The 13117-nt window shown below is 43.0% G+C and overlaps 1 protein-coding gene across 1 annotated transcript in view; it reads right to left on the bottom strand.

Moving 5' to 3' along the window:
* Window positions 1–11057: 11057 nt before the first annotated feature.
* LOC310771060 (protein NLRC3-like) overlaps window positions 11058–13117 on the bottom strand; it is a gene marked incomplete at both ends in the record, with an annotated part of 31191 nt that continues 29131 nt past the window's right edge. Inside the window, one exon of the mRNA XM_083663740.1 lies at window positions 11058–11233. Within this exon, the coding sequence (XP_083519866.1) occupies window positions 11058–11233 (176 nt within the window). The remainder of the gene's footprint in view (window positions 11234–13117) is intronic.

Below are 13117 nucleotides of genomic sequence, written 5' to 3'. Positions count from 1 at the left end.
CTTCCACCAAGGACCTCACTAACAACCCCCCCCCCCCCCCCACACACACACACACACACACACAAACTCACCACTACCTCCTCCTAAACTCAACTGAACCCCCCCCCCCCCCCATAAAACTGGAACTCCCTGCACATTGAATGCCTATTTAACTTAGCCTGTACATTTCAATGTAAACTCTTATTTAACTCTGACTGTAAATTCATGTAAATCCACTGCCTATTTAAAGGATGGGTTTTCCGTGGGGGATATGAATATATATTAAATCTCACGCCCCTAAGGTTTTCGAATCCGTTGAAATTTTTGAAATTGGTTGTTCACAACCAGAGATATCAAGCATCTCTCACATTATTTCCATGTCGCTCTGACGCAAAACGCGTCAGAGCGACAATCCCCGCCTTGCGGAAGTCGTGCACCTATGAACTACAACTGTTGTTGGCCATGGTCCCGCCTCTAGAGGTCCTCCACGCCCCTTCAGAGGCCTTGACAAAAACAAAAAGACAGCCATCTTTTTCCACCACTAGCCTACTGTAGCTAGGTTAGCTTCCCATAGTTCCTTGCAAAGAGACCATATCTCGGGAACGGAAGCACTAATAGACACGGGACTGGCGGCATTGGAAAGATCGTCAAATTTTACATCTAGAAGTAGGTGGGTTGAAGTAACGAAATCAACAATGAGCAATGTATCCGTTTTTACACATTTTTACAGAAAATAGTTACATCAGATGCGCGTAACTCCTCCGAAAATGCCTTAAAATGCATGAATTTTTTTTTATGAAGACATCTCCCGACATATATACTACCGTTTACATTTGGTGCAATTTGGAGGCAATTTTATTTTCGATTTATTTCTTCTTCTTTGTATCTTTTATTGTCGAAGCCTTCTTCTTCTTCTTCTTTGAGTTTTATGGCGGTTGGCAAACATATATGTGCATTACCGCCACCTACTGGAGTTTGATATCAGCCAAATGCCTGAGGGGTGGGCATGAAAACGAAGGCCACGCGAGCCCAGTGCATTGTGGGAAATGTAGTATTTCGAGTCCCCGCACCCGCACCTCCCCCCCACCACTCCCCCCCACACACAGAGTGGATTTCGGTTGATATCTCTGTGAGTAAACCACCAATTTCAAAAATTTCAACGGATTCGAAAACCTTAGGGGCGTGAGATTTAATATATATTCATATTCCCCACGGAAAACCCATCCTTTAACGTCTATTTAACTCAGTCTGTAAATCGCATGTAAATCCAACGTAAATTCATATTTATCATCCACAGAACACTTCACCACTCATGTACATATTGTATATATTTACTTGATTTGATTGCACTTGCAACTTTGTGATTATCTTTAGTTATCTTCCTACTTCTTATCTCTGTATATTGATGTGACCACTACGCTGCATACAGACACTAAGACAAATTCCTCCTATGTAACTTGCATACTGTGGCAATAAAAGTGATTCTGATTCTGATTCTGATAAGCCGGCTTAATAATGACGATGTGACAGAAAAGTATAATAGTCTATAGTATATAGTATAATAGGCCTATTCAGTGCGCGCACCGGGTGTAGTAGTAATAATTGTAGAGACCTCAGAAATATAGGTAAATGAGAAACGTGATAACAGTGTTTTCTTTCTTATGGGAAATGTGATTAGAGTGTTTTTATTCCAGTATGGGTGAATTTAATGAGAAACTACATTCACTGTGATGCTTGTTTTCTTGTGAATGTTCATTTTCCTATTTGCGCCAAGTTCTTATTGTTTGTTGAGTGACATGTTGCTAAGCCAATCGGGGATCGCGCTGCTGTGCTCTAAGCCAATGAAAAATGACTGGGGTGGGGCTAGGAGGAATCCGGAAAGCATACTAGGCTGTCACCAGTCTGGTCAGAGAGAGACACATGTGAAGACGTTTGGGAACTGAGCTGCGTGCAGTATAAAACAAAGTTTAACGTTTGGAGATAATAATATTTGTTGACTGAAATACGTCAAGGTATTGGCACAAATATTACTGTGCAGTCGAGACTCGTGTGCGTGTCGCAGTCCGAAACTCTTTTCTACAGTTTGAAGTGAAGTGAAGCCAAGCCGAGCCGTTTTGTTGTTTTCATGACTAAAGTGATAACGTGCAAGTCTCGTAACTTACTATCAAGACGGACGTTTCTGCTCGAAATGGTAAATGGTAAATGGCCTGCATTTATATAGCACTTTACAATCAGTAGATAGTCTACATTCACCCATTCATACACCAATGGCGGCAGGCTGCCACGCAGGGTGCCTACACACCATCGGGAGCAAGGAGGGTTAAGTGTCTTGCCCAAGGACACAACGACAGCAGCTGGGAGGGAGCGGGGATCGAGCCGCCAACCCTTGCGTCATTGGCCGACCCGCTCTACCTCCTGAGCTAAAGCCGCCCCTCTTTTCGAACCCGCGTGAGGGACAGTCAGCTTAAATAACGCCGCAAAATCGCGAGAAGAGGATTAACGTGGCTGGATCGTGAGTGGCCTACATATTTTCTTTGGGGTATTTTTGCACTATAAGGTAAATTAACACAAGGTACATTTGGAACTTTTATCTTATTATTGGGTAAACTTGAAACGTTTATTGTTATTTTAAGATTCCTGGTATTGTGAATTTTGTGTTTATTTTGTGTTAAACCAATACAACACAATCTAAATACATTTATATTTGTTATTCCTTTTTATCTTGTTGTCCTGAACAATTTATTATTATTAGGTTTACACTTACATACTGATACACACATACTTACTTTTATTTCTGGGGAATACACATTTAGCTCATAGAGTTGAGTAATTCCACAGTGGAGGCACCGCGCTATTATTCATTTATTCAAGCCTGTAGCCTGTACTACGAAGCTAGTTTAATGCCTTATCCGAGTAAGTTTGAGTTTAAACCTGGTTTAGCCGTACTACAAAGCAAGTTAACTTTCAATCACCATGGCAACTGACGCTGCAAAGCTAACCTGGTCGCGACCAGGTTAGCTTCAGAGGATAAGATCAAAATCCATGAGAGACCCATATAATCGGCTCTCTGGAGTCACTCACCATTCATATAAGATCGCCATATGAAAAATAGATTGCAGTCAACTGAGAATAGAACAAGCAAAACATTCGTGGCTCTGTAGGCTACATAATTAAATTAAGCCTACTTACCACTTTATGTCTTAACAGCTCAACGATGCGTGGAGAAATATGATCACTATTAATCACCGCGGCGCATATCATGAACGGACCCTCAAATGGAGTGAGGGTGATATTCTGCTACATGCCAGAAAAGCCTATACATATAATATAGATATGGGATAAATATGGGATAGCCCCAATACTAAATATGCAGGCTATTCTTGCATCTTTCGGCTGGAACTGTGTCCTGTAGGCTGTATGCCAATATATGAGCAAAAATAGGCTAGTTTTTATCAATGATAACTATGCCCGCATCGTCTCAATTCAGTTCAGCAGTTTTCTCTTTTATAGTAGGCTATTAGGCTTTATACTAGGCTATTTTATATATGAATTATTCGATCAGTGCAACCACACACATGAGTGATAGAGATCATTATTCATTGAGCATGCATTTCTAAATCTATGGTCTAAATAGGCTTACAGATTGTGGAAATGTATAGACTGAGATTACACATTTACATTTGTTGCTGCTGTATCAATGCAGCTGTATCAGACAGAAATCGCTGATCAAAGTAAATCAAATGACTGATGTGAATACAAGCTGCTGCTTTAGACAGCCCTTCAGCAGACTATCCAACGCGGATTTTCATTCTGACATTAAATCGCGGATACATTAAAGGTCCCATTCCGTGCAAAAGCTGTTTTTACTTGTAAATGCATATATACTGCTGTCAGCCCTCCCTGTAATGAGTGGTCACACGCTCAGAACTGCCACAGTTGGATTTGTCCCTATCCAGCGTCCCCCTGCAGTCTCCTCCAAGCCACACCCCCAAACGCTTCGTTTGCCCATTCGTTTGCCCAGAGGGGAATTGGGACGTCACTAGCTTCCTCCTGCATACTGCGCGGGTCTCTCTCACACAAGCTACCTGCACCATTTAGTCTATAGCCACAAAATTAACACTTCTGGCTGGAGCGACGCCAACTGTACGTGATCCAGCAACTGCAGAGGTGCATTCGGTAAGTCTAGGCATTTTGAGATGTCCTCTTTAGCGTAGTACCGTTAAGTTAACGATAACTCGCAACCTAGCGTGCTGGTCCACAGACGCTAATCTGATTGGCCGCTGGGAGCCTGGGGCGGGCTCTCCCTCAGCGGCCAATGGGAACTGTTAGTTCTGAATATATTATAGAAACAGGCCATTCTTGGGAAGCGACGAGATGAGGAAGTGAGAACTCCGTCACAACAAACGGGGTTGCTATATTTTCGACAGATTAATCCAGAATCATGTTTTATGGACCAGAGACACACGTTTTTAAGAGGTTACAGCTGCACGAATTGGGACCTTTAAATATCCGCTAAAACTCTGATCATGCACTGCGCTTTCATTGAACGAGGAAATGGGTGTGGGCGTGGATCAACTCAGCTGTTCATAATGTGATTGGCTAGCGCACCTCTTTCGCGTGGACGCGCGCCTGTGCACGAGCGAAAAACGTGCGCGTGCACAGGCAGATCCCAGATAAAGCCAGCTTCAGTTATCCAGTAGAAAACCAGCGTCGTAGTATCCTTAAACTAGATAGCTTTGATCCTGTTCAGTCAAACCAGATCAAAGTGACAGATCGCGGGTCTGTTAAGATAGCTTCGTAGTACAGGCTACTGAACTGACTCTTACTGATAAATAGGAGATCTAGCCAGCTCAACACCAACAGCTAGAAACTCAGGATCCTGTTATTGAAATGATATACTTAGGCCAGTATAACATCCAGCTCATTCTAGATACTGCTGTGTATGTGACTCTGCTGGTCAGAGCCTACAGGGGGCAAGAGGAGGTTACATAATGATAATAATAATAATAATACATTTGTGTAATTTCGTTTTCTAAACAAATCTTACTTATTTTTTGTTTTTATAATGCATTTGCACTGAAAGGATTTGTTTAATTAATATTTGTGAACTTTCATTTTCATATATTTTTTAGCAGTTATTGTTCATATTGTGCCTAATTTATTAATTAAACGCGTTATTGATAATGAAGTAGCCTATGCCTCTCATTCATGTTCATACTATGATGACAGTGGTTTGGGGCCCCCACTCGAAGATTTTGCATGGGGCCCCAAACATTGAGATATATATGAATGATATCTCTTTTTATGTCGATGGCCCCAAAAGGCCCAGAAGCGGCCTTGGCCCGCCCGCTCTGTCCCCGCCGCAATCCCTCTCTCTCCAACCCGATCTCATGGGCTGCGTACAGTATGTATGACACGCGGGTGTTTTCTCGTGGAATACTTTCCGCGTGCAGTTCAGACGCACTTCGCCTCGTTACATTCATACATAGTTTACGAGTAGGTGTGTTTCCCCTGACACGGTTGTCCTCTTTTTCTCAAATGCCATTGTTTTTTCGTGCAAGTGGTTCATCTGGTTATTTGTCAGTTGAATCATCTTTCTTGCTTGTTCATTTGTGATGTTGACACCACACCAGGTTAATGTTAGTTGGGGCTTTCACACAGCCAGACAACTTCTATCTGTTTGGCCATATCAAACGTGTGCTTGCAGCTGAGCCGGTGTGCGCGCAGCGTCTGACCTGAGTAAACACACCGCACGTGTCTACTGGGTTCCTTCTGGTAATTAGCAACATCGTTCCCATTGTAACAGCAATAAAATGTCAGCGTGTCACTCAAGTATTAAAAAATATGTATTTGGTGCATATTTTGCTGTTTGCTGCTGTGCTCATTTTTTACATGTTAAAACATGGTTGCCACTATGGCAACCAAAGGCCAAGAAATGGTTGTCAATTTTTTGGGTTGCCCGGAACCGGGCATCCGTTAATGTCGAGCCCTGCTCTATGTGTGCGCATGTGTGTGTGTCTATGTGTGCGCGCCTGTGTCTGTGTGTGTGTTTATGTGTGCGCATGTGTGTGTGTCTGTGTCTGTGCGTGTGTGTCTATGTGTGGGCATGTGTGTGTGCGTGTGTGTCTAGGTGTGTGTGTGTGTGTGTGTGTGTGTGTGTGTGTGTGTGTGTGTGTGTGTGTGTGTGTGTGTGTGTGCGTGTGCGTGCGTGTGTGTGTGTGTTGGAACAGAATCTCCTCATGCATAATTGTCTCAATCAATGGGCAGAGTGAGATGGTTTGTCTTTTCTATGATCTTATTCCTTATGGTTTGAATAATGTCTTGTGTGAAGCACTGTGTGTGTGTGTGTGTGTGTGTGTGTGTGTGTGTGTGTGTGTGTGTGTGTGTGTGTGTGTGTGTGTGTGTGTGTGTGTGTGTGTGTGTGTTAGGGTTTCATATTTTTCCGGAAAATGAGCCATACCGGGAAACGGGAAATTAAGACCTCTTTCCCGGGAATCCCGGGAAATTTGTCGTGTATCTTTTTTTTTATAGTAGGAGAAATATAAGGAGAAATATACCTATGATGAATGTATTATTTGGTGCCATTAATATTAATTAACTAAGGCAAAACATCACAATTTAACTAACTTTTTAGGCTGTTTTTAGTAGGCTGCACCTATATAGGTATTAGGCTATATAGTGCCGTTAGAGTTTATATAATTCACCAATCGCCTGGATTGACGTATGAATAAATCCTGTAGTAGCCTAGGCTAAATATTTTCTTAGAGAGTTGTGGAAACTGCCGTGGAAGAAAGGAGCCGTAAATGCGTCGATCAGCCTGTTTTCACGCTCTTTTACGCACAACATCAATGCTGTCTGATATAGGGCTGCACGATATTGGAAAAAACTGGCATTGCAATATTCTTTTATTCTGCGATATATATTGCGATATGAAAAAATACAGGAATTTTCACCAAAAGACTTGCATACGGTAGGTCTATCAAGCCTTGCCCGTTTAAGAAGGTGGCCTAGTGGGTAACCTGCATGGTTGACGTAGTAGGAGAGTGTGTTTTTAGCTGCAGTTGCAGGATGCTAAGTGAGTAAAGGTACTTTACTTAGTAGGAAAAGAGCTTAGAACGTAACAGAGAGGGCGTGCATTACTGTAGGCTATGAGTTAATTTGCCTTACTTGACATTGCACGCTCTGCGATGTGACTATTGCACATGTGCACATTGCGATGACGATGCTGAAACGATATATTGTGCAGCCCTAGTCTGATACCTGTCAACGTGTGCTTTTATATGGGCTGCTGCGCTGCGCTCTGGCGGCTGGACTGCTCGTCTTCCAGCCGTGCCCAGACATCTCCATACCGCATACCGGAGCACGGCTGTATCAGACTATCTCCACCCCTCTGTGCACGGACATCGCCTACAACCAGACCATCATGCCCATTGCCCAACCTGGGGCACACGAACCGAGGACGCACGGCTGGGCTGATTGTCGTTTTCACAGCTGGTGAAGTTTGCACGGTGCTCAATCTCCGTCTCGTAGGCTACTGCATTAACGGTCATGGCACAATCCCCTCAAGCAAGTCAGAAGTGTAGAAAAGAAAAGAAACATCGTGGGCTTTGTGTTTATTAGGCTATGTTGTGCAATAAGCTTTCAGTCTGTGTTCCACCGGCGCACAGCGCACAAAGGCACATGGCCAAAACACGCCGAAATAAAATCAGAAATTAATTCCACTCTGCAAAGGATATCAAATTTCAAATGACTGGCTATAGCATTGTTGTCAGAGAAGATAGTATTAAAATCTGCCTGCAATACCTCGTTATTTGGTGCTATATAAATAGAAAATTGATTGATTGTTGGTTGATTGATTCACTTTGATGTCTCTGAAATGCCTATAGACCTTATTCGATTGACGTCACTCACGTGCTGGCACGCCCACCGCCGCCATATTGTTGACATAATGCAGCAGCTCTCAAAGTGACAGCCTATGTGAAGCAGCGTTTATAGGAAGCTAGCCGCCGTTAGCGTTACCTGTATCGTTCCAATTGTGTTCGGATGGTGACCTGCGTTACACACGGCTGTAGTAATGACAGCAATAAAGTCCCCGTGGTTTGTTTCTATCTCTACCGTCCTCAGACAGCAGCACAGGAGAGGTGTGGATAGTTAGTTGAGACAGGTGAAACTTTCTGACAGCTCCTCACAGCAAAGTCTGTTCACCTCGTTCTTTTGTTCACCTCGTTCTTTTGCCGTCGGCAGCATACAAATAACAACTGTGGGGTTTTTATTGGTGTCATTAGCATCACTATTTTGTATTGGAACAGAAACGACAATAAGGCTGTTACTAGTTGTCAGCTGCAGCGCTGTGTGCGCGCAGGACGGTATGTCAACAATATGGTGCTGTCCAGGGTTAGAGAATAAGGTCTATACATGTACATCGTGATCATTTAATGACTTTACAATGCTTACAGTAGCCTAATATATATATATATATATATATTACATGTTCTTTTAAAACATAGGCTACATCATTTAAGAAAGTAAACTGTCTGCATATTTCTAAATATAGGCCTATTCCAATATGTTCTGCATGTAAAAATACAACAACATTTCTTTCCGGGTTCCCGTCATTCATTTTCCAGAAAACAGGAAATGGGTTGGATGGCATTTCGCGGGAATCCCGTTTCCCGGGATTAAACCCTAGTGTGTGTGTGTGTGTGTGTGTGTGTGTGTGTGTGTGTGTGTGTGTGTGTGTGTGTGTGAAGCACTTTGAGCTGTATTTGATCTGATGAAAGCTGCTGGATGAGGGATCAGGCTGTTTGGAACAAACCGCTTCACAGCTTCTGGAGGAAACTGCTGTTGGTTTTAAACAGAGTTCAATGTGAAACCACGCCCTCTTTGACCTCTAACTGCTCCTTCATACTTTAACACTCCATTTAAACTTTCAACGAGTCAGCACTTTTAGGACTGTATCAGCTTAACTCAGCTTTAATTTATCTTTTGTACTATTTGAGAAATCACAGTTTATGTTTGATGCTTTTTTCAGCCTTTATAATGGGACCAGCCTTAAGTGTGTCTCACATAGCAGGCTGTACTTTAAACTAAATCCACACAAAACTGTGACAGTTCACACAACTTTAACACAACATACATATATTATACATCAAACTCTTGAGCTACTTCTGCTCTCACTCACAAAGTCTAAATATAAGTGATGTGATGGATAGTTTTTGAGATATTAACGTTTGTTTGGCACAACTCATACTAGTTAACTGAGTTCACTAAGTGCTGTTTTTGTTGTTGTGATGTCATGCTGATTCGTCCTATATAAATAGTTATTTATTTATTATTATTAGTAGTAGTTGTAATATTATATTACTATTTGAGGGTTTTTTAAATAAGTGGGTCTTTAATTTCTTTATGAAGTTATAAACCTGAGAGAGAGACATAGACAAAACAGAGAGAGAGAGAGAGAGAGAGAGAGAGAGGTGTGGTAAGAAGTGGTCTCAGCTCGTCTAAACACAGTTGTTTGTGCTCATCTGTACGATGGCAGTGCGTCAGGATTTTCCATGGACACACCTACTTTTCAGAGCAGCACGCCCACGGGCGCGTTTGGGAGCACAAAGCTGCTTGCTATCTTCCCGGCACCGGGCGCACGGCCTGCAGGTGTGCAGGTGGACGATAGGAAAGAGAGCCAGCACAGACGCAAACGCTACCGCAGATGCCTTCTGCACCGGTGTACGCTATAGGGCCCCAACGCTTTAACGAAACATGTCCTCCTAACTCTCATAATCCATTCATCAAATCCCACCAAAAGTAAGACATGTTGAGCAGTGTTGCTGGAACACATCCAAACTACCACTAGTGGGTGCTAAAAATGCAAAAAGTTCATATCTTATCTGTATTTCTCTATCTCTATATGTGTCTTTCTACCTACAGTATAGTAATGTTTTGTCTCTCTGTCTGTCTTTTCAAATTGTGCCTGGACGCCTCAATTGGCGCTTGCAGCTATATTTTTTAACTTGAACTGTTCTCTCTTAGAAAGTCCATCAGGAGGGTTAGGGTTATTTAAGCAATATAGCATGAGAGCAAGTGTGTTGTGGCGAATATATCCCGCTGATAAGGTGTTATCCCACTCGGCCTACGGCCTCGTGGGATAACAGCTTATCAGCGGGATATATGCCACAACACACGCTGCTCGAGTGCTATATTCCTTTTATAAAACGGTTTCCAAGTATGATAATATAAATATGATAATAATACTATAAGTCCGACTGGCATGGTATTCTGATAGAGTCAGTTGAAACACTACTGTAAGGCGGGACCTCTAGCAAGAAGATAGACGTGCGGGTGATTTGATTGGATCGTTCTGGAGACTGAAGTTGACATTGGCCAATCCTGGCGCTTGAGCTGAGAGCTGAGAGCTTTCTGGAAAGCCCGACAGGCAGCTCGAGCTGCAGCGCTGCATTCTCAGCGCTTGCTGAGAAGCTGAGTGCTTTCTGCAAAGCCCGACACCAACTAACGTTACGGGGTTAAATGCGGGGTTAAATGCGGGGTTAACAGCCTTTTTTTTGCAAAGAAGACATTAGCCCGCATCTATTCTTGTACAAAACATAATTTTCTGCGAAGTATTAGTAAAGTTATAAGCGAAGATCGATTCACAAGGATCTGACAGCTGTCTCTGCCATTTGTTTTTTTTTACATTGTCATTGTAACCAAAGCCTTTTAGTAAGAGAGTTGCGTGGCCATGGGTTATGAGTTGCGTGGCCATGGGTTATTGGAGTGGGTTACGGGATTTATACGATGGCTGTGAACCAATCAGATTGCTTGAGTTGAGAGAGCCGTTTTATAAATATGCTTATAAGTCATAATGGTTATAGGCTCACAGCTGCTTTCACATTAAGTCTCTTAGAAAGTCCCTCAAGAGGGAGCTATTGTCCACGGTCGTTCATACAACTAAAATGAGGCGGTCACACCAAGTCAGTTTCCTTGTAAGTGAAAACATACCTTGGTGAATAAAATAACTCTGATTCTGATTAAAGACCTGACATTGAAGTTAGTTTGTTAATGAATCAAACTAAATACACACTTACATTTCCTCACACCTGGTTTCAGCCTCTGCACTCCACCATGGTCCACACTGGAGGAATAAACAAAGGCTCCTGGATAATTGTAGTGCAGGTCCAGCTCCCTCAGATGGGAGGAGTTGGAGTTCAGAGCTGAGACCAGAGAATCACAGCCTTCCTCTGAGAGCAGACAGCGTGACAGCCTGCACACACACACACACACACACACACACACACACACACACACACACACACACACACACACACACACACACACACACACACACACACACAGTTTCATTATATGGAGGTATAGCTCATTGACTGTAAAAATAATGGACAGGATATCAGCTCTTTTCAGTGAGGCCAAATCATCTTAGATCGTCGCCCTGGTGGTCAGTCCCAGTATAGGTCACAAGTCCCGCCTCCGCCATGTTAGTGGGTGGGAAATGAGCCAAACTAAACAATCAACGTACACATCAGATATTATTTCCCAAAGGTGGTTTCTATCATTTCAGATGGTTCTTATCATGCTAATGCATGTTCAAGTGGTCATGTTTGTGATCAGTTTGTTTTTAAGTAGTTATTTGACGATATACAAAGGGATGATTGACAGCTGTGGCAGCCAGTCTCAAGCCGTCACTGGCTTCTCCCCTCATCACAGCCTTGTGTATGTGTGTTGGGGATTAGTAAGTTGCATAACGTTATGGCCAGACGGGTTCTGATTGATGTGTGATCATCAGCTAACGTTAGCTGTTAGCTATTGAAGCATTGACTATAATGCAGGGGTGGGCAACATTTTGTTTTCTCCAGAGGACCATACTGGTTTACATAAAGTAAGCTTAGGGCCACACATTGGACATCATACCTGCCAACATGATTTTCATGGGAGTCTATTTTTAACCCTCTCTCCCGCTGTGATTGGTCATTTCTCCTGTTAATCCCCTGATATAATATAATAGTGATACAAATCAAATGGCTGTATAGTAGAGATGCTGCGATCAAGATTTTTCAATTCCGATCCGATTCCGATATTTTAGCCTCAAAACCGATCCGATTCCGATCAAATTTCGATACCCGATTCGATACCGATTTCGATCCGATACCGATACAGCACATATTTAAGCCTCTCTATGCTGTCTGATAGCTAGCAGGCAACAAACATTTTTAGGGTTAGGTATGTGTGTGCTTTGGTAATATATAGTATGTAAACGATTTAGTTAATCTAATTAATTTGATGTAAAACTAAAACATAACAATCAAATACACACTTCTTTTGTAATGGGTGAACACTGGACACAAATAATTATTGTTTCCTCACACATACACCCCCACTCTGTCTCACACAGGACACATACACACACAGCCCTGTCTCGGTCTCTCTCTCTCTCTCTCTCTCTCTCACACACACACACACACACACACACACACACACAAGGGTCTTTCACACCGGCTTTGAAAGCCGAAAAATGCACGGAAAATAGGAATCGCGGCTCCGATGTGAAAGGCATGAATGCGCGTTGGTGGGTAATTCTTGTACGCCTTTTGTCCCGGCACCAAAGGTTGTAACATCGCCGTATTGGCGGACAACCCGCCTCCACTTGAAAGGTCGTCGCAGCGAGCCGGAAAAGGTGCGAATGGTCAGCTCATTCATAAAAAAATGACAGGGGAAATCACCTCATGTGATCAAGAAAGTGCACGAGTGAAAGTAAAAAAAAGTAGCCTATACAATCATGACTGCAGGGACGCCAGGAGGAATTTATGCTCAAACGATGTTGACATTAGTTAACGTTAAGTAGTCATGTGCATTTATAGCCTATACTATTCCCCCGACGAACGTTATGCAGACTGCAGCTGTTTGATATGCGGGCGGTCGTGTATCGTTCCAATTTTAGTAGGACACCATATCGATCTGCCGATCCCTCCGCTCGCCTTTCAATGCGGGAGCAGGGGATTTCACCTGAAAGTACAGAGCAGCACGGTAATGTGGCCGTGCTGCTTGGCTCATGTGAAAGCAATTTCTGTGGCGAGGCGGCTCGCTTTACGGGACTCCTAAACGGCATTTTTTGCGCGATCTGTGTATGAAA

Source organism: Poromitra crassiceps, assembly GCF_964638095.1.
Source record: "Poromitra crassiceps genome assembly, contig: HAP1_SCAFFOLD_324, whole genome shotgun sequence".
NCBI classification, from domain to species: Eukaryota; Metazoa; Chordata; class Actinopteri; order Beryciformes; family Melamphaidae; genus Poromitra; species Poromitra crassiceps.
The sequence above is the reverse complement of the archived record's forward strand: the minus strand, read 5'-3'. Positions and strand labels throughout refer to the sequence as shown.